The following is a 21,183-nucleotide window of genomic DNA, read 5'->3' as shown; positions in this document are numbered from 1 at the left end:
GGCCCTCAGGGCCCCTCGGTGAGGCTGTTAGGAAGTGTCTGGTTTCCCGTCTGCAGGCCATCTGTCCCTCCCCAGCAGGCTCACTGGCCCTTCTCCAGAGGAACGCGAGGCCCACACTAGGTCAGGAGTTCCCCAGGGACCGAGGGGATGGCTCAGCGTGCGACGCGCTGCTTTAGGGGCCTCTGCCGTCCTGCGGAGCCCATGTAAGCCTCCCGAGCTCAGCGTCCACAGCTATCGGCCAGCCCGGCTCACAGTGACCGGGGGGCTCCCCCGAGACAATGGACGCTACCCGGGCAGGGACCCACTGCTCTGAAGCCCAGCGGCTCGGGGCACCCTCCTGCTCCCCAGGTCCTGAGCATCTCCCCTCCCTGACCTCCTGGCAGGAGGCAGAGGGTGCAGGGGACAGGGCAGGGGTTCCAAGTATGTCCCTCAGCTCCAGCCAGGACCCACCTTGTAAACTGCTTCCTGACCATCAAAAGGAGAAAGATAGGAGCAGCTGAGAGGTTTAAAGAGTGACACCTGCCAGGGCCTAGCATGGTGCCTGATGTGAGAGCAGGTTCATAAATCCTCACTGACACACAAAGGCTCCTTGGTCTCTGACCTGGTAAGACGTAGGACTGGCACCCCAGGGGCTACAGGACCATGATCATGCCAGGGCTCAGGAGGAGGGGACTGGACCTTCAGAGCACAGTGCTTAAGACCCAGGCTGCGGAGATTCAGAGACGTGGCGTCGTCCCTTTTGGCCATGCCTTATACTTGCTGTGTGTCCTGGCCAAGTCGCTTAACCTCTCTGAGCCTCTTGAAGATGGATATTAAATAAGGTGGCGTGTGTCAATATGCTCGGAGGGCAAATGTGACAAAATGAACTCTCCCGCGATGGTGATTCACGGGGGCCCACCCTGGGCCGGGCGCCGTGCGAGGCCCTGCCTGTGGTGCCAGTGGAATGCTCACGCTGAGAGCAGTTCCCGTCTCTGGCAGGCATCGGCAGGCTGGCAGCTCCCAAGGCTGGACCTGGCTCTGAGGTCAGAGTCTGTGCCTGCTGAGGCTCCAGCAGCAATTAGGTGGGTGACATCTTGTCCACAGTCAGGGGTTGTCGGGTGCCCGGGTGGCATCTCCCCTGTTCTGGGTTTTGGGCCAGCCCTGGCAATGCCTCCCGCCTCCTCACTAGGACCGGGCCGGGGCACCACTCAGCAAAGGCCGCTGCATCCACGGCCCACCCCCACGAGGGCCACTCACCAGAATGGTCGTAACCACCAGCGTCTTGTTGGCTAGCGTCTGCGACAGGTTGATGTCCAGGGTGGTGGCGTTCATGGCCAGCGTCCGGTTAGAGTACCACACCCCGATCTGGGGCAGAGAGGGCGCTGTCAGCACAGGCATTTCCACCCCCCACCCCCGAGGATGCCTCAGCCCTTGGGCCCTGCCCTACCCTCGCCCCCCACCCCACCAAGGCCCCCCGGCATCGCCCTGGGGAAGCTCACCTCCCGGTGGCCCTGCCGAGACTTCTCCAAGATGCGCAGCGTGTAGTTGGTCCTCTGCCCTTTGCTGTTGAACTCGACCCGCCCGGTCAGCCCGTCATACTCTACCTAGCAGGGCGGGAGGAGGGCAGAGGGAGGGGTGGCAGGGGCCCGGAGGGAGGAGACAGAGAGAGAGGGAGAGGGACCAGGAAGGACCACAGGTGAACAGCACAGACGGAGGAAAGCCAGGCCCAGAGAGAGCAAGGAGGCGGGGGAGTGGGGTCGGAGGTGCAGGGGGCGCGGGGGAGACACAGTGAGTGCCCCCGCGCCCAGGCAGGCTGCAGCGCCCCCTCGGCCCGCCCCGCTCCGCGCTCACCATGCGCAGGTAGTTCATGAGGCTGGTCCCGTGGGGCCAAATGTTGGCCGACGTACAGGCCAGCGGCTTCACGCCGATCTCCTGGCTGCGGTTCAGCTCCCGGACGGCGCTCACCACCACGTGCACGGCGTCAAACATCAGGGCAGCCGACAGCTGGGGGGTGGACGGTGGTGGGGTGGGGGGCAGAGTTCAGCCAAGGGAGGCCGGAAGCTCCGTGGTGTTTACCCCCAAGCCCTCAGACATTTCTCTCTCCAGGAATGTAAAATCATGAGGTCAGGAGCGAGGAGGGGTTTCTCGGGGGTCGGAGATGGCAGGGCGAAGGGCAAGCAGGCTGCCCGAGCCGTTGTCAGGGCAGCTTTTCCTGTGGGGCGTGTGTCTTGGGAAGGGCACATCCAAGAGGGTTTGCCTGGACGGCCAGCTGTCACCCCCATAGCGGGGAGGTTCGTGGGCACAGAAATCCATGCGTCCGTGTGGTTGACATGGGGTCATGGAGGAGGGGAAGGGAGACAGTCACAGCCCGTGTCCAGGGACACACTTATGTGGGCGGGGCTGGACAAACGTGCATATTTGTCTATACATGGGGGAGGGGCGTCATGTACAGGAAACAGGAGGGCAGAAGGGTTATGAGCCCGCAGCCGGGTGGCAGATGACTCCACTAGAGGCCTGGCTCTGCTATTAATATTTCCTACAGAGAGCTGAGTCCACATCCCTCCCCAAATCTCTGCTTCCTCCCTGATAAAAGTAAAGGTAACAGTTAACTCTGCCTCTGAGTGCTTATGTGGGATTCCAGGGAGAGAACGCATGCAAAGAGCTCAGAACAGCACCTGGCACTCAGCAAGGGCTCGACACGCACAGGCTGCTGAGCTGTGTCTGTGAATTCGGGACGTGTGTCTTGGAGAACATGGGAGAATGTGTCTCAGCGGGCTGGGTGTGACGGTCTGAGTAGCCGTGTGGTGTCGGTAGGTGCAGGGTGCGGACAGATGCGCATCTGTCCTTGTATGTACATGAGGGCCCTGCACGCACACGTCTGAATGCGTGGCTCGGCGTCTGTGTAAGTTTCTGTGCACGAAGGTGTGTCTTCTCGGTACCCTGGTGTCTGACTAGATGTCTGTGAACAAATACACATTAAGTATGCATCTTTTGTATGTCTGCATTTATTCAACACATGTTTTTGGACATCTATCCTGAGCCAGCTGGTTTTAGGTGTGGGGATACAATAATGAACAAAACAGACAGCAAACCCCTGCCCTCATGGAACTTACAACCTAAATCTCTACAAATACATCTAAGCACAATATAGAGCAAGCCACGGGGTGATTAGATAAGCAAAGACAGGTGCTGTGGAGAAAAACCCAGCAGGGGAGGGGGCTAAACCGTGGATGTGTGTTAGTCTCTCAGTCATGTCCGTATTCGACTCTCTGACCCCATGGACTGTAGCCCTCCAGGCTCCTCTGTCCATGGGATTCTCCAGGCAAGAATACTGGAGTGGGTTGCCATTTCCTTCTCCAGGGGATCTTCCCGACCCAGGGATGGAACTTGGGTCTCTCGCATTGCAAATAATGGGTAGTTGGCCATTTTTAAAATGGGGGGGGCATTTGAGCAGTAACTTGGTGATGAGCGAATCGCTAGCTCCCTGGGGATGTACACGCAGAGCAGCAGGAAGAGCCAGTGCAAAGGCCCTGGGGTATGTGTGTGCTGGGGCACCTGGAGGTGTGGCTGGAGCAGGTGGAGAGGAAGAAATGGGTCAGACTCAACCCCAGGGCTGCACCATGAGGCCTCCTGGCTGTACTCAGAAAGCAAGAGGGGTACCAGGGGGTTCTGAGCACGATCGGCCGAAGCCTAAAGGGGCCCCGGAAGTGTCTGTGTGCTGGGAGGAGGGCGCAAGCTCACCGCAGGGCCGGGGTAGGTGCTGGCTTCACAGTTCTCCCTCCAGGACATGTTGAGGCTGCGCACGAACTCAGGATAGAAGGGGTGCGAGGTGTTGAACATGGAGAAGCCCAGGATGTTGGAGGAGTCCTCCACGACCCCGTCCAAGTGCAGGATGGGGAAGTCCTGGGGCCGAGAAGAGGGCGTGAGGCTGGGGTGGGCCCGCCTGGGGCAGAGGCGGGTGGGGGCTGCAGGGGGTACGCACCATGGTGGTGAGGATGTACTTATAAAACGCTGAAGTCATTCCCAGCTCCGAGGCCTGGAGAACAAAGGAGGCAGAAATGGGGAGAAGCCGAGAGACACCCCGTGGGAAACAGTAAGAGACACCCGGGGACAGAGAGAGACAGGGAAAAGGAGATGCATGGAGACAGAGGGAGACCTCGGCCCCTCCCATCCCACAGGGTGGCTGGCGCCCCAGGTGGGAGGAAGATTTTGTTGGAGGGAGAATGACGCCCTCAAGTGCCCACCTTTCTCTTTAGGTCACTTAGAAGACTACTTTCTGGAGACAGCCAAAGGGACACCTCAGAAAAAGGGTGGCGGAAGGGTAGGTAATCTTAACTTTAACCCCCAGGTTGCCCCAAAGCCAAGTTTGAGGCTGCTAATGTGTAGGGCTCAGCCTGGTCACAGGTCAGAAAAACTACACCTTGCCATTTTTAAAAGCACTTTGCCATGAAAGGATGTGCATTTAAATCTCAAGATTTGGGGGAATTCCCTGGAGGTTCAGTGGTCAGGACTCTGCACTTCTACTGCAGGGGGCACAGGTTCGATCCCCGGGATGGGGGGGGGGGTGGGAACTAATAGCCCACCTGCCCGCAGCATGGCCAAAAAAGGAAAAAATTTAGAAAATAAAAAATAAATAACTCTCAAGATTCACATTCTCACAGTCCTCAAGAACAAAGCTAGAAGACACCTTAGGTCTGCAGCGCCCAGTTCTGTCCCACTCAGATCATTAGAATAGGAAATGGCACCGGCCTGCATGGCAAGAGCTGTTAGCGCATGGTTACAGCCCCTTCCAGGACGGGAAAGGGCGGGCCAGAAAGGAAGGTGATCACTGGTCACCCGCTCACACAGGAGCGGCTGGGACCCTGGCCCAGGGCTGCCCTGCCTGCCTTGAGAACCCAAAGTCTTTTCTCTCAGACGCCTGCCTCAAGAGCCCTGTGGATTCTGTCACACTTCTTCCTAGAAGCTACACTCAGCAATGACATATGGTTTTAATTTTTTAAAAGCTGGAGAAAAATAAATAATACAGATTAGATTATAAGGAAAATTAAGAGCAGGGAACAATGAATGATTAATGAATGTGGGTCACTGGTGGGTGGCACTTGGAGGGCCCTGGGGTGGGAGGAGAAGGTCCTGGGACTGGCCTATCCTGGGTGGCCCTGAGCCAGTCCATCTCTTCCCCCCAAATCCCTGCTTCTTTATTCACAAAATGGTATCATGCTTGCCCTGCAGGGTGGGATGAGAGCCAAACACACATATATATACTGTGCTATATGCTAAGTCCCTTTAGTCATGTTCATCTCCTTGTGACCCCATGGACTGTAGCCCATCAGGCTCCTCTGTTCATGGGATTCTCCAGGCAAGAATGCTGGACTGGGTTGCCATGCCCTCCTCCAGGGGATCTTCCTGACCCAGGGATTGAACCTGCGTTTCTTACATCTCCTGCATTGCCAGGGCGGGGGGCGGGGGGCTTCTTTACCACTAGTGCCACCTGGGAGGCCTATATAATATATTTTTTTGGCTGAGCCATGCAGCTTGTGCAATACTAGTTCTCCAACCAGGGATGGAACCCATGTTCCCTACAGTGGAAGTGTGGAACCTTAACCACTGGACCACCAGGGAATTCCCGAGAGCCAAATTAAAGAAGACATGCAAACGCCCCAACCAGAGTAGGACAAGCACTCAGTAAAGACCGCAGTGCACTCCCAGTACGCCAACATCTGCTCTGGGCCAGGGGCCATCCGGGTGCCTCCCCGCCATTCCCTCATTTACCCTCATGGCAGCCCAATGAGGTAGGAAGTATTCTCAAAAAGGGGAGGCAACTGTCCAGGATCCAACCAGGGGTGCAAGCGGGAAGAGACAGAACTTCCTGGTTAGTGTTTGCACGTGAGAAGCGGGACTCCGGACCGCCATGCAACCACTGATGCCCGTGGGCCTTGGCTGACTTGCTCTGTCACCCCCATGTTTCTGTTCTTGACCCTGCAGGGAATCAGAGATGGGGCAGGGAGGGACCCACCTTACGGAGAATGAGGTGGGAGATGGATGCGTTGGCGTCAATGATGATGGTGGACACTTTGTCGTCACGGATCTCCTTGAGCAGCGGCGTGGGGTCCCGGCTGTCATCCAGCATCCTCACAGACAGCGTCTCCTTGGAGATGAGGAAGCCGCGCACCAGCTCCTCCAATCGCAGCAGGCCTGAGGGAGGGAAGGGGCCCTGCGTTAGAGCCCCTCCGTGCGCCTGGCTGGGAGTGGCCGCTCCCTGCTCCCTGGCACGGGGTAGCTGGGGAGAGGACGCGGGGCAGCTGTCCAGAGCGCAGCTGGCTCTCTTGGGGCGCTGGGCCAGGACCTCCCCTGACCTCCACATGCCTGTCTCCTGCCACCTTTCTGCCCCCAAGGGGCTGCATCACAGGCACGCACACTTCGCACGTGCGGAGCCGCAATCTGCTCTTCTCGCCAAACCACCAGTCTCTCAGGGTCAGTGCAGAACTCCAGCCGGCCAGGCGCTCAGGCCAAACCCTTTGATGGCAGCCTGGCTTCCTCTCCGTCTCACATCAGCGCCCAATCCACCCAGGCTTGAGTTTCAAAGCATACCCCGTGGCGCCGAGCCACCATCACCGCCCTGGCCCAGGCCGCTGCCATCTCCTGCCTGTTACGATGGCCACACTGCCCCGCACCCCTGGGAGAGCCTGTTCCCGGGGCAGCAGCCAGAACTGCGGTAAGCAGGTGTGTCCCCGTCTGTTCCGAACCCTCCAACGCCTTCTCATTTGTTCAGAGTGAAGGCCAAAGTCCTCAACGCCCCCAAGGCCCCACTCCACCTGCCCACGCGGCTCATCTCCCTGACCTCATCTCCTCTCACTCACTCTCAGCCATGCTGGCCTCCTCGTTCACACACACGCACATACACACACACACACAAACACACACACACGCCTGGTGGCCTCCGCGCCTGCTGTCCTCTCTGCCTGGAACACTCTTCTCCAGATCCCCACTCGGCTCCGTCCCTCACCACCTTCAGATCTCTACTCAAATGTCACCTCCTCAACAAGGCCCAAGCCCACCAGCCCATTTCAAATACCACCCCCTGCCCCAGCTCTCCCAGTTCCTCATCTTCCTCTATTTATCACAAGACTTTATATATATATACACACACACATACATATTTTTTTTTTTGGCTGTGCGTGCAACATGGGATCCCAGTTCCCCAACCAGGGATCGAACCCACAGCCCCTGCATTGGAAACTCGAGTCTTAACCACTGGACTGCCAGGGAAGTTCCTGTCCACAGGACTCAACACTGCTGGCTGGACCACGTCTCCTCTATGTTCACCGCCTGGCTCCTCTCATTAGCTCTGACAAGGGCAGGGACCCCTGGCCTGGCTCACGCACAGCCTCATCCCTAAGACCGAGAAGAACGTCTGGACCACGGCAAGTGTGCAGGAAATACATTATGAAAGAGGACTTCTTCCTGGAGGTGACTGAGCTCGGTCCTCTCTCTCTCAGCTGCACACCCACAGGCCCACCAGTCCCACCAGCCCCCTTGACGTCCCCACTTGACTGTCTCAAGGACACCTCAAACCCACTGCATGCCCCAGAACTGACCGTCCCTTCCTCCTCGGGCAGGACCTGGTCACCGTCCATGACCCCTCTGGCCTTCCCTCACAATGCTCCTCAGATCCATTCTGGCCCCTCCAGCCCCTGCCACCACCTGAGCCCTAATCGAGACCATCCCTTGCCACCTCTGGGGGCTCTCCCTGCCACATCTCCTGTCGCTCTCCGAGTCTGCTGTCTACACGGCAGCCAAAGGGCCGAGAGAGCTCTTCCTGCGACACACCCGCCTGGTGCGGTCCTTGCTCCACCCTCCATCACTGGGCTTCCCTGATGTCTCAGTGGGTAAAGAGTCCACCTGCAATGCAGGAGACACAGGAGACACATCTGTCTTCCATCCCTGGGTGGGGAAGATCCCTTGGAGGAGGAAATGGCAACCCACTCCAGTATTTTTGCCTGGGAAATCCCATGGACAGAGGAGCCCGGCGGGCTACAGTCCATGGGGTCGCAAAAGAGTCGGACACGACTGAGCGACTTAGCACATCGTCTTCAGGATAAAACACAAGGCCCGAAGCGATGGAGCCCCATCTCCGGGTCCTGCTTCATTACTCCTGCACGGGCGGCATCTTTGAGCCTCCCTGGGCCTTGCCTCTGCCTTGCTTTCTACTCAGTACCCACGCCTTCCCTCCTCTCCCACCTCAACTCATCCCCACCCTTCAGGTCCAGCATAAAGGTCCCTTCCTCTGGGAGGCGGACACTGAGGCTCTCAGACCAGGGTAGGATCACCCCCCACTTAACTCCTGAGAGCTCGCATCACTCTGAATCACAACTGCTCGACCGCCGTGCGGCCCAGTGGCCCCGGAGCTCCGGGAAGTCGGGGACTGAGCCTAGCACTACTCACTGAGGAAACGCCGAGACCCAGCAGGGGCCTGCTTGGAGTCATGCTTAGTGATTATCTGCACATTAAATGGTCTCTTTGGGGTGGGGAAGTGAGAAGGGGGGTGGCCTATGGAACCAGAGATCTGGGTTCCTAAAGGGAAAGGGATGCAGGGACAAGGAGAGACTGTGTCTGACTCCCCCAGACCTTACAACCAGGGGGCACAAGTGACTGTGAGAGATTAGATCTCTTGGGAAGAGCAGTTTGGGGAAACAGAAAACAAAGCCTCCTGCTCTCCTCCCTCGTGGGAATTCCTTGGCAGTCCAGCAGTTAGGGCTCCGCATTCTCACCGCCAAGGGCCCAGGTTTGACCCCTGGTCGGGGAACTAAGATCCCTCAAGCCGCAAGGCATGGCCAACAAAATCAAAGAAGTAAAAATGAAATAAAAAACCGTTCTCCTCCCTCACACTCGGCCTTGGCGCAGATGAGGCTGGCCGAGGGGTAGTTGAAGGACTTGAGGATCCGGGAGACGGCCAGACTGACGTCCTCGTTACTGGGGTACAAGCTGACGGACGCGAAGCGGAGGTACTGAAGGCGGGGTGTCTCCTCGGGACCCACCTTGATGTGGGGGATCTAAACAGAGAAGAACTTGTGCTTCCATCCTGCTCCCCCTCCCCAGCCCTCACCCTCCAGGGACCCACCCCCCACCCCAGGCTCCCCCTCACCTCCTTCTCTCCACAGATATGGCTCACGGTGGAGGCAGACGCGGGGCTGGAGGAGGGTCCCAGGACAGACACAACCCCCTTGGGCAGGATCTGACACACTGTGAGGGGCAGGAAGAGACCGCAGATTCAGGCACTTGCTTCCTCTTTTCTGACCCCGCCCTTGGGGACCCTTCCCTGGCCCGGGAGAGAACCCGACACTCCACATATGGCTGCCTGATCCTTCTCCCCGTGCCGGGCACCCGGAGGCCCGATCCCTGACCAGGCCCATCGCAGGGGAAAACAACAGAGGGGCCACGAGACACAGGGAGACAGGGAGACAGGCCAACGGACGGCCAGGTCAGAGCAAGAGAGAAACAAAGAGGGCAAGAGGACACCAAGGACCTCCTTCTGGCTGCAAATCCAGTGTCTGGTTTCTCAGCCTTTGTCTTTGTCAACCTTTTTAACCACACAAAACCTAGGATACTGGGCTTCCCAGGCGGCTCAGTGGTAAAAGAATCAATCCACCTGCCAGTGCAGGAGACACAGGAGACGCACGTTCCATCCCTGGGTCAGGAAGATCCCCTGGAGGAGGAAATGGTAACCTGCTCTAGTATTCTTGCCTGGAGAAATCCCATGGACAGAGGACGCGGGTGGGCTGTAGTGCATGGTGGGGGGGTCATCCAACACCCCTTCTACCCCGAACTGACAGCCAAGGCTCCCTCTATGCTCTACACCCCAAATACCTTTCCTCTGTTGCATTTACTGGCTCTCTTTCTTCCCTTTTCTTTCTCCTTATACATGTGTGCGTCTCTAGGCTGGGAGGCAGGCAGAGTCTTGTTTTCACCTGCCCCGTGCTCATCCCCATGGCAGAACATGAACTTTCCCTCGGGGAAGCACATGGTTCCCAGAACTGATTGATTCCTGACCCAGGATCAAAGAATCACATTGTCCTGGCCGCGGGGATCGGTTCAGAGATGGGGACGGGCTCAAACTAGGCCATTGAGAGCCTTCCCCAGGTCCGCTGCTAAAATTATCCCTGGCTTTGCTAAACTGGAGAGATGTAAAGTTTTGACCAGTTGTGGCCATCCTGACACCAGCTGGGGAGGGCATTCCTGAAAACAAAACCAACTGAGAGGAAAGTAGGACCCAGAGAGGAAGACGCAGAGCTTCCTGGAACATCACTTGAGTATCTGCATGCCAGAAACAATCCAGGGATATCATTCGAGGACCTGGATCCAAGCAAGCCCCAAATTAATCTTCAGGTCATTTTGCTGTTGTTCAGTCACCAAGTCGTGTCTGACTCTTTGCAACCCCGTGGACTGCACCATGGCAGGCTCCCTTGTCCTCTACTATCTCCCCGAGGTTTGCTCAGATTCATGTCCATTGAGTCGGTGATGCCATCTAACTGTCTCATCCTCTGCCGCCCCCTTGTCCTTTTGCCCTCAATCTTTCCCAGCATCAGGGCCTTTAGCAACATGACCTGATAAGTTGTTTTTCTTAAGTCAGCCTGAGTTGGGTTTCTGCCACCCAACAGAGAGCATCGTAACTAAACATTTCATTTTCCTCAAACTTACTACCTACGTGCCTTCTGTGTTGGTGAGGGGGGCGGGGTCACCATTCACACACACCACATCCCTGGAAATGATCCTCAGCTTTGATCTTTCTCCTAATGGTCAAGTCACCAAGTCCTGTCTCATTTCTGTACTCAAATTTTCTCACATCTTTCCCTCTCTCTTCAACCCCTCCTCCCCTGTCCTACCTAGGGGTGTCAACTCAGGCACTCACCAGCCTCCTCATGAGCCACCCAAATCTAGCCTCTAATTTCCACTTTCACCAGCTCCCTGCTCCAAACCCATCAATGACTCCCCACTGCCTGCACGTGAAGATGGCATCTTTCAGCCTCCTCGAGCTGACCTGTCAACCTGCCCAGCCTCACCTCCCATCACCCAGCTATACTCCAGTCTCTCACGATCCTTGCACACAAGTCCTGAGCCCAGGTGGTCAGGCTGAGTGCAACCCCACACCGTGTTCCTTGGCTCCAAACACTCGGTCCTCCCCTCTGCCCCAGCTCCAGACCACAGGCACGTGCCTGGAACACCATCTGCCTCCACACCGTCCAACCCAGCCTCTCAATTTGTGTTCTGTGCTACTCCAGCCAAAAAAGTCTAGGCGTCACTGGACCCCATTTGGCCTCTCAAAGATCTGAAACAAACATGAACAAAATAAAGGCTCTGACAAGGTCTGCAGGGAAGAAATCTGTCTAAAACTCGTTTGAAGGCCACATCTCCCACAAGTCTGTATTCCCAGCACGTCTGTTCAAGGGACATTCGCTCAGTCTGTGAGTATTCAGTAGACTCATGCATCCCCTACTAGAGGGCTGCTTGTGTTTCACAGGCTAGATCTTGAGCAATGCCTCTCATTCTAGATCCTGCTCATGTTTCAGAGCTCAGTTTCAGGTTAGTCTTCTCCAGAACACCTGCGCTGTCCCTGCCCCTGAGGCCCCCAGCCCCACTGGCTGGGGCCCTCGTTACTTAGCTCTGGGGGCTAAGCATCCCCAACCAGTCATGAAGCTTGTCTTTCAAATGAGGCCCTCGGGTCCTCCAGGGCAGCACCCAGGCTGGAGCTCTCCCTGCTGCCCCACACACTCAGCAGCGCCATCTCTGGGAAGGAGGAGGCAGTGCAGCCATGAAGGAAGGGGCAGAGGAGGCCAGAATAGGTTAGGCTGAGGGAGGGATGGAGGCAGCAGCCCAGCCTGCCTCACCCCCGCCCCCCCGTGGCCCTGCTCACTGGTGTCCGTGGTCTCGTACTGGCTGTCCCGCTGCAGCTCAAAGATGTCCACTTCCACGCGGGCCTTGGCTGGGACCTCGATGATCCCGTTGATCTGCTCCCGGGCCAGGGCCAGGGCCAGACGTTCGCCGCGGCCACACACGGTCTGGTCGTCCAGGATGGCAGCTGAGGGAACACAGGAGTTGGGGACTGTACTCTTGGGTCCTGAGGGAGGAGGGGCTGGGTTCCCGGACTCCTTGGCTCTGAGGTAGGGCTGCAGGTGGGGTGAAGGGGTCCAGACTCCTGAATCTGAGGTTGGAGAGACCTGGGATCCCGACTCCTAGGCTCAGGGGGAGGAAGGAGCTGGGCAGGGGCTGCCAGACTGCGGCCCAGATCCCTGGTTCCTGAGGGACGGGCATGATCAGAGAAGAGCCCCAGGGCCCAGTGGGAGGGTCTGTGCAGAGGCGGGGTGGAGGGGGGCTTTAGGGCCTCACCCATGCGCAGTGATGAGAGCACCTGGCAGCTGGGGCTGGCGAAGGCAACAATCAGCAGCAGCAGCAGCTCAGCCGGCATCTTCCTCCCCTCCTCATGGGGACGCAGCTGCCGCGGCCCCCACTCGCCACCTGCAGGGAGACCCCCCCGCCCACGGGGAAATTGCCGAAATGGGGACTTCTGAGCCCCTGGACTGCCGGATGGGGTGGTGACCACAAAGCCTGGGACACAGTTGCTGAGCTCTGAAGGGCCCTGCCCTCATTAGAGCTGACAGTACTGAAGGCATCGCTGGGGGCACTGAGACTCAGAGGAGAATAGCAGTGGGGAGGGGGAGCAAAGCTCACAGCACCCCAGCACCGAGGGGGAGAAGAACTGATGGAGAATGTTCACAGCTACCCAAAAGGGAGGGAGATATGAAAAGGATCTCAGGTAAGAGCAGATTCCAGGGACTATCTCCACCCCAATAGGAAACCAGGAAGTGCCACCCCCCACCCAGTTCCGCCCCTGTCTCTGGGCAGGCAGCTGTTACTAGGCAACAGAAACCGGCTGGAGAGGATGCAGTGGTTGCTAGGCAACCCCATCCCAGGCCTCACTTGCCACCTTCCTGACGTCCCTGGTTCCCACAATCCCACGGGGAGAGAAGCCTGGACATCCGGGGTCTGGAGGGGAAAGTATCCGGGAGTTAAGAAACTTGGGAAGAGAAAGACACATGGAGACACACAGATGGAGACAGATGGGAAGATCCAAGGCACCTAAGGGGCTAAAAAAGAAAAAAGGAAAAAAAAAAAAAGAGTAATGAGAGAGAAAGACAAAAACAGACAGAGAGAAGAGAGGCTGGGGGTGGCAGAGATATGAAAAGACTCAGGAAAGGAGAAAGGGAAAATAGGCCAAAATATAAGGGAACAGAAAGATGATACGAAGACAAGAGAATTGGGAGAAACAATGGAGAGAAACAGAGAAGGAGAGTTGTAGGGAGAAGAGGACAGGACTAGGAAAGAGAAAGAAGAAGACAGAAGACAGGGAGACATGGAGACAGAGAGAGAAAGGGCAGGGCAGGGAAAGGAGGAGAGTGGGCAGGTAGAAGACAGGGAAATCAAGACACAGGAGGGGACTTCCCTGGTGGTCCAGTGGTTAGGACTCCATGCTCCCAGTGTAAGGGGTGCAGGTTCAATCCCTGGTAGGGGAACTAAGATTCCACATGCCAAGCAGTGTGACCAAAAAAAAAAAAGACACAGGAGGGACACAGACCAGAACATGAAGACAGAATGGAGAGAAGACACAAATCTACTCAAGATGCCACCAGAAAGCTGGATGGAAGGAGTGAATAAAGCGGGGGGGCCCTATCTGCTGAATCGCATGCCAAACTATGGCCCCCCCACCCTGCTCTAGGGAGCTGAAGACTAGCGGAAGGCAGTGAGTCTTTGCTTCCCACAATTGCTCCCAGTGCCCTTGCCTTCTGCTGGGGGACCACTAGGCAGGGATGAGTCTGGCCAACTGCATGGCTCCCCCTGGTCAAGGGCAGGGCCCCATGGGAAGGGACACTTGGGTTTCCATGGAAGAGGGTTCCTGAGAGGCCTGGAGTGGGGTGATGTGAGCCTGGGGGGCTCCCCACACGCCACTCATTCCCATGGGAGGAGGGCTTAGGCTGGGGAGATGGCAGAATGAGACCCACCAATGGAGGAGGCAGAAGCACACGGCAACACATCACATCATCCCTTGTAGCCAGAAAAACCTAGGCCAGGGCCACTGGAGACCCCCTAGGTCCCTGCTCTGCCGCCACCTCCCAGGTGACCTTGAACAGGTCCCTCTCTCTCAGGACCTCTGGGAAAGACAGGCTGGGGGTAGGAGGGCCTGCTGGACTGCCTGGGGCCTCTGGACTGTAATCTGCATCACAAGTGAAGCCCTGTCAAGGGTGCAGGATGGAAAGAAGCAGGGTGAACCCAGAAGGAGAACTCACAGGGACAGGGGTGTGGAGGGCGGGGCTAGGAGAGCGGCATGAGTGAGGGGTCATCCTGAGCTCCAGGGGCTTCTGGGGACAAATCAGGGAGGAGACTAGAAACATAAAGACCAAGAAGGAGACAGGGGCCAGAAAGGCAGGGACCCGCAGGTGGCAGACACAGGTGGGAGCTGAAAGAGACAGTCCAGGGACTGGGCTGGGGCAGCAGATGGACACAGAGGCACAGGAAGGCACAGACAGAAAGACAGGCAAACCAAAAGGAAGTAAGTTGGGCTCAATGAGAGAGAAGGACACACAGACATCACCTAGAAGTGAGACACCAGAGGGGACAGAGACAAGAGGGAGAGCGCACAGAGAGAGGAGGGCAGGGAATCAGGCCCAGAGACTTAAGCAGAGCCAGATAAAGATGGAAACACAGCAGCTGAGTGAGCGGAACGGGCCCTGCCAGGAGAGGAAGACAGACAAGTGGGCAAGTGAGAAATATCGCAAAGGAGAGAGGGCAAATGGGGTGAGGGATAGAGAGAAAAGATGAACAGAAACAGGAACGGAGGGGAGGAGAGAAATCGCCCAACTCTGACAAGGAGGGCTAGTCGGAAAGAGAGAGATGGAGAGAAAAGGTCTATGAGCCACACAGCTTCTCTGGAGAAGAGGAAAGACCAAGCAGGAGAGACAGACACAAGATTGAGAGACAGACTCCCCAACATGGAGAGAGGAGAAAGGAGAGTCAAAGAGGGAAACTGAGGGAGGGAAGAAGAGTGAGTGACCTGGAGGGGCACAGGCAGGGGACAAGCACCCACACACAGGAGCATCCATCCATCCATCCATCCGCACAGAGGAGCATCTTGGAAGCAGGTCAACCCTAGAGACTGCAAGCCCCAAGGCAAGGGGAGGAATGGGAGCCAGAAGCCAGGCAGGGGGATGCAGAAGGGGAAGAGAGAATAGGGGGCCAGGGAGATCACCGTGGGAAAGATAAAGTGGGCCACGAAGCAGGGCAGTGGCTAAGGAGTGAGGGATGGAGGAGACAGGATGAGGAGTGGATCTGGGGGAAGAAAGCAGAAAGTAAGAGAAGGAAGACGGCCTCCAAGCCCAGAGGTGGAGAGAGAGGCAGACAGGTGAGCAGAGGCCCAGGCAAAGTGAACAGAGGGCAGTGGGGAGAGGCTGAGACCAGGCACAGGATCCTCCCAGACAGAGAGGAGACAGGAGAGTTTGGGGAGACGGAGGGAGGGGAGGGAGACGGGAAGATCCATAGAGACACACCAAGAAAGGGCTGGGCTCACCGCAAAGAGAAAGAAGTTGGACAGAGTCAGAGAGAGGTCCAAGAGACACATGAAATAGGAGATTCAAAAATGGAAAAAGACACTTCCAGGAGACAGAGACCAGCTGGGATGGGGCCCACGGTAGGTGGAGAGGATGAGGCTCAGGGGAAAGGAGAGAGACATGGAAACAGAGTGAGAGAGCAGAGCCGGTCACCGCGGACCAAGGCTGGAGAGCAGGGGCGGAGACCAGCCAGGAGTCCCGGAGGCGGAGTGAGATCGCAAGTCAGAGCCAAACCAGACCCTCAGGAGCCCAGCAGCTGGGGGGCTGGGGGGCATGGCTGAGCTGTGTAATGAGAAGAAGGGGTGAGGAAAGGCTGAGGGGGAAGGACGTGGGGAGATGGAGGGTGCAGGGCAGGCCCTTGGTGGGGGAGGGTGTCTGCCGCTCGGGGCAATCGGGGGGATGTGGGCCCCCCACCAGCCGGCAGTGAGCCCAGCCTTCCAGGCCCAGGCCCAGCCCGCACCCTGCAGACACTCACGGATCCTGGTGGGACGGAGGGCTGGGCTCCCTCGAGGCCCGAGGATCGGATCGACAAGGGGGAGATGCTCCGGCGCTGGGCGGTGTGGCTGGGGCCGGGGGAGAGGGCAGTCCACAGGGCCCCCTCCCCCGCCTCCGGCGGTGGCCCCCAACTAATCCCAAACAGGGGGCTCCCCGGGGGGCAGGGAGGAAGGACAGGTGGAAGAGAAGAGGGCGGACCAGGGAGGGGAGGAAGGGGAAAGGAGAAAATGGAGGAGGGAAGGGGAGAGAGGAGAGGGGGAAGGAGGGAGGAAGGTGAAAACGCAAGGGAGGGGGCACAGGCAGAGCCGGGGGAGGGGGAAGCCGGCCCAGGCAAGGGCCCCCGCCCCCTCCCCTAGCCGGGCCGGCCTGGGGGGGCCACGGCGGGCGAGGACTGGGTGGCGACAAGGAAGCCGGCCATCAGGAGAGGTGGGGGAGGGGAGGGCTGGGTGGGGGGGAGGGGGCCACCCCTTCCCCCCCTCCCCCCTGGAGCCCCGGGCCGGCCCTGGATGAGGAGGCAGGGGCCTGGAGTCCTCAAGCCCTCAGCCCGCACGGGGAAAGCATGCTGGGGGCGGGGAGAGGCGGACGAGTGGAGGGGCTGGGGGAGGATGGGGTGCTGGGAGACCCCGAGAAGAGCCGACGACGACGACGAGCCGGGTAGGAGAGGTGGAGAGATGGAGAGGAGGAGGGAGGGGAGGATGGAGAGGAGCAGGTGGAAGAGGAAGGCGGAGGAGGGTGGGGTGTCCCGGGGGCGCCCAGCGCAGGGCCTCGGCGGGAGGGCCTGGCTACGGACTCCTGGTCCCCTGCGAGGAGCAGCCGCCGGCTCCGGGCTCCCAGCTGGGCCTCCCTCCCCGCCGCCGCCGCCGCCGCCGCCGCCGCCGCCACTTCTCCCCTCCGAGGCCGCCGCCTGCCTGCCTGCCTGCCTGCCCGCCTGCCGCCCGCGCTGGGTCCTGGAGCGCAGGGGGGCGGGGGGGGAGAGAGGAGGGAGGGAGGGAGACAGGGAGGAGGGCGGGCAGGAGGACGGGAGGGAGGCAGGCGGAGATAGAGAGAGGAAGACAGAGAGAGGGAGAGATCGGAGGGAGGGGAGTCGGGGGAGGGGGAGCCCGTTGGTCCGGGCTGGGGGGCCCCCGCGAGGAGAATGCTGATGAGGGCAAGGCGCTGCATTGGACAGAGGGCCCACCCCTCGGGCCACCTCCTCCACCACACCATGCCACCGCCCTGCCCAGGCAGCCCTTGGGCACAGGCGCCCACAGGAGACAGAGGCTGAGAGGCAGGGAGACCTGGGGAGAAGGCCGTGCAGCTGGGGGAGAGGGCTACGGAGATGAAGAAAAATGCAGAGAAATGGCAAGACAGCCATCAAGAGCCACAGAGGTGGCCCAGGGTCCACAACACCCACAAGGACAAGGACAGGAAGAAGCCCAGCGCAAAAAACGGCCGTCGAGACAAGGGAGCAGACCACAGAGATGAGCTAAGCACCTCGGAGACAAGGGCAGCTGGTGGACCCAGACAGCCCCTCGTGAAGATGGGGACAGAGGGAAGCTTGTGGACTGAGGCCCTCGGGCACAGAAGGCATGGGGAGTGGTCTGGGGCGACCGGAGAAGAGGCCTACAGAAACTGGAACAAGGATGCACGTCACGGAGACTGGGAGGAGGGCCACGGAAAGGGGGAGAGGGTCCTGGACCTGGAGGGAGGCCCCCAGATACCAGGAAACCCAGAAAGGCAGAACGAGGACACAAAAGACCTGCTGAGGCAGGAGCAGCGGGCCTGTGGGGAAAAGGGAGTAGCCCCTAGAAATAGAAATAGCCCCCATGGAGATGCAGGGATGGGTGGTGAGTAGGGGAATTCTCCATAAAGGAGAGAAATCCCGGGGACCTGAGTGGGTGGGGAGGAGAGTCACCCACCCTAGCATGGAGGCAATGGGAAAGGGCAGGGAGCTGGAGGGCAGAACCCACAGAAGTGGGAGACTCCCTCCCTCTGGGAGAGAGCTGAGCAGGGCAGGGGGATGGCAGAGAGAAGCAGAGACACCGATCTCGATCTCGGGGTGGGGGTGGGTGGTGCACGGCTGGGTGGGGGGTGAAATTTGGGGGGAAGGAACATGACAGTTGGCGCTGAAGGCTGAGTCCGTGACTCACCACCACCCCCAATGCTCGTGATGGGGAGGAGACACTAACACACTCACGTGCAGCCCCCAGCACACGTGACCGCATGCCTCGCGAGAAGGCACACAGTCGGCACGTGGCAACTCTCACATTGGCCTGGCACAGAAGTCCCTCTGCAGCTGGCATGTGGGGTGGCCCCAACGTACATCTGACATGTATATTTGACCCTGAAGGACTTGTTCCAGTTTCTGTAGGCCTCTTCTCCGGTCACCCCAGACCACTCCCCATTTGTCTCTGACTTTGCATACCCCTCCTCACGTGATTTAAGGAACCCGCAACACCCACTCTCAGCTCCAGCTAGGTCTGAAAGTCCAGATTTACAGTGGCCTCTAGACCATTGCTTATGCACGGACCCCAGCATAGAATGATCTTCTCTGTAAGCTGATCCTGTCCCAGATGCCCTAGTCCCGTGCCACCACCTCCAGAAAAACGGATGCAGGCCTCAGCTTACTCCTGCATCATCTGAAGTGAAGGGACCTAATCAATCCAGATAAACCGGGAATTCCAAGCTGAAGGTACAAGCAGAAAGATAAGTCAAGCTGGACCCTTCCGTTTTCAAGTGGGGAAAGGAGGCCTCTGCAAGAGTGAGAATCTGCCCAAAAGCATGGAACCCCAAAGGCTGAGTCTAGCTTCCAGGTTATCTGGTTCCTGCCCCTGGTGATTTCACCCTGAAGGCAATAATGATTCATCTGGACTTCCCAGATGGCACTAGTGGTAAAGAACTCACCTGCCAATGCAGGAGATGTGAGACGTTGGTTCGATTCCTGGTTCGGGAAGATCCCCTGGAGGAGGTGCATGGCAACCCACTCCAGTATCTTGCCTGGGAAATCCCATGGACAGAGGAGCCGGGTGGGCTACAGTCCATAGGATCACAAAAGAGTCTGATACGGCTTAGTGACTAAACAACCCCCACCTAGGGTTCATCTAACATCCCTTCTACCCTGAATCCACAGCCAAGTTTCCCTCTACACTCTACACCCCAAACACCGTTCCTCTGTTGCATTTACCGGCTCTTTCTTCCCTTTTCTTTCTCCTTATACATGCATGTATCTCCAGGCTGAGAGGCAGGCAGAGTCTTGTTTACACCTGCCCAGTGCCCATCCCCATGGCAGAGCTTGAACTTTCCCTCAGAGAACCACATGGTTCCCAGAACTGATTGATTCCTGACCCAGGATCAAATAACCACATCGTCCAGGCCACAGGGATCGGTTCAGAGATGGGGACGGGCTCAAAGTAGGCCATTGAGAGCCTTCTCCATAGGGTGGCAGAGCCAGACACGACTGAAGTGACTTAGCATGCATGCAATGCATTCATCCATTTGGTATGATGTTCTGGATATCCCACCTGAGTGGGAGCTAAGAGTGTACATCTTGGAGTGAACTCCTGGGTTAGAATCCTGGTTGTGTCTCTTCCTAATGATGAGACATGTTAATTTCTCTGAGCCTCATTTTCTCTGTAGAGTGAGAGCATTAGTTCCTCCCTCCTTTCTAGAGTTACTGAGAGGATTATGTTGGAAAATGCATGGAAAGCACTGAGCATAGGCACTTCCCTGGTGGTCTAGTGGTTAAGACTCAATGCTTCCAATGCATGGGGTATGAGTCCTATCCCTAGGTTGGAAACTAAGCTCCTGCATGCTGCACAGCCAAAATAAATTGTTTAAAAAAGGAAGCACTTGAGATTCTAATAAAGATAACTCTTACACAACTTTTTTGATTTAAATTTAAAAATTTTTTATTATAGTTGATCTACAATGTTGTTAATTTTTGCTGTACAGCAAAGTGATTCAGATATACATATACATGCGTTACTATTTATCTTATTATTACATATTTAGCTATGTTGGGTTTTAGTTGCAGCATGCAGGATCTTTCGTTTGCAGTGCATGGACTCTATAGTTGTGGTGCACCGGCTTAGATGCCCCAAGGTGTGTGGGATCTTAACTCCCTGACCACAGATTGAACCTGCATCCCCTGCATTGGAAGGCAGATTCTTAACCACTGGACCACCAGGGAAGTCCCCTCATATTCTTTTCCATTATGGTCTATCACAGGATATTGGATAGAATTCCCTGTGCTATACAGTAGGTCCTTGTTGTTTATCCATCCTATATGTAATAGTTTTTATCTGCTAATTCCAAGCTCCCGATCTTTCATTCCCCGACCCCACCTGCTTGGCAACCACAGGTCTGTTCCCTGCATCTGTGAGCCTGTTTGCTTCACGGATATCTTCAATTGTGTCATGTTTTAGATTCTATGTGTAAGTTATATCATATGGCAATTGCCTTCCTCTTAATTCATTATGATAAACTCTAATTCCATACATATTGTTGCAAATTGACATTATTTCATTTTTTATGGCTGAGTAGTATTCCATTGTGTATATATACCACATCTTCTTTACCCATTCATCTGCTGATGGACATTTAGCAATGGCGGGAGGGGGAGCAACTAGAACAGCTGAATCTCTTGCAGGTCCCCTCCTGTCCTCGGGGAGTAGAGTAGCTCTGGCAACGCAACACAGTGCAGGGAGGGGAGCAACTTGCTTCCAAGGCCCTGAGGGCCATCCATAAGGGGATGTGAGTAGGCCAGAGCCCCTCAAACATATGGGGATTCCAGACTTCCTGAGCTTCTGGGCTATCAGCCTGGAAAAAGAGCACCCTAGAAGAAAGTGGAATACAGTTCAGACATTACAGGGTCACCACCTTCAGGTTCTCACCCTGGCTGTCTTTCAGGTCATCTACCCCCTACACATCTTTCTTCAAATGAAACTGCCAGAGCTAGCTGGCCTGGCATGAGACCTTAGTGACTCTTCAGTATGGGAGGTGGAATGGGGGCCAGATTTCCCAAAAGGTAGGAATTCAGACCTCTGGCCTGGGATAGAGGAAGTCTAGGGGTACCATG

General features: G+C 57.1%; 1 protein-coding gene across 3 annotated transcripts in view; it reads right to left on the bottom strand.

The window, feature by feature from the left end:
- The window catches only part of GRIK5 (glutamate ionotropic receptor kainate type subunit 5), a 61,705-nt gene extending 45,115 nt beyond the window's left edge, over positions 1-16,590 (bottom strand). For 2 of the 3 annotated variants that reach the window (XM_043899301.1, XM_043899302.1), the window contains exons 1-11: positions 16,108-16,590; positions 12,361-12,489; positions 11,888-12,052; positions 9,122-9,219; positions 8,864-9,029; positions 5,993-6,171; positions 3,962-4,015; positions 3,721-3,882; positions 1,831-1,983; positions 1,479-1,583; positions 1,237-1,344 (exon numbers count right to left, since the gene is read on the bottom strand). In XM_043899301.1, coding sequence (XP_043755236.1) covers positions 1,237-1,344; positions 1,479-1,583; positions 1,831-1,983; positions 3,721-3,882; positions 3,962-4,015; positions 5,993-6,171; positions 8,864-9,029; positions 9,122-9,219; positions 11,888-12,052; positions 12,361-12,439 — 1,269 coding nt within the window. In that variant the 5' untranslated portion in view covers positions 12,440-12,489; positions 16,108-16,590. Of the gene's footprint in view, positions 1-1,236; positions 1,345-1,478; positions 1,584-1,830; positions 1,984-3,720; positions 3,883-3,961; positions 4,016-5,992; positions 6,172-8,863; positions 9,030-9,121; positions 9,220-11,887; positions 12,053-12,360; positions 12,490-16,107 lie in introns of those variants that run through there. The other variant, XM_043899303.1, reaches the window with a different exon arrangement.
- Between the last annotated feature and the right edge of the window lie 4,593 nt (positions 16,591-21,183).

Source organism: Cervus elaphus, chromosome 4, assembly GCF_910594005.1.
Source record: "Cervus elaphus chromosome 4, mCerEla1.1, whole genome shotgun sequence".
Lineage (NCBI taxonomy): Eukaryota > Metazoa > Chordata > Mammalia > Artiodactyla > Cervidae > Cervus > Cervus elaphus.
Note: the sequence above shows the minus strand (reverse complement) of the source record. Positions and strands in the feature narration are given on the sequence as shown.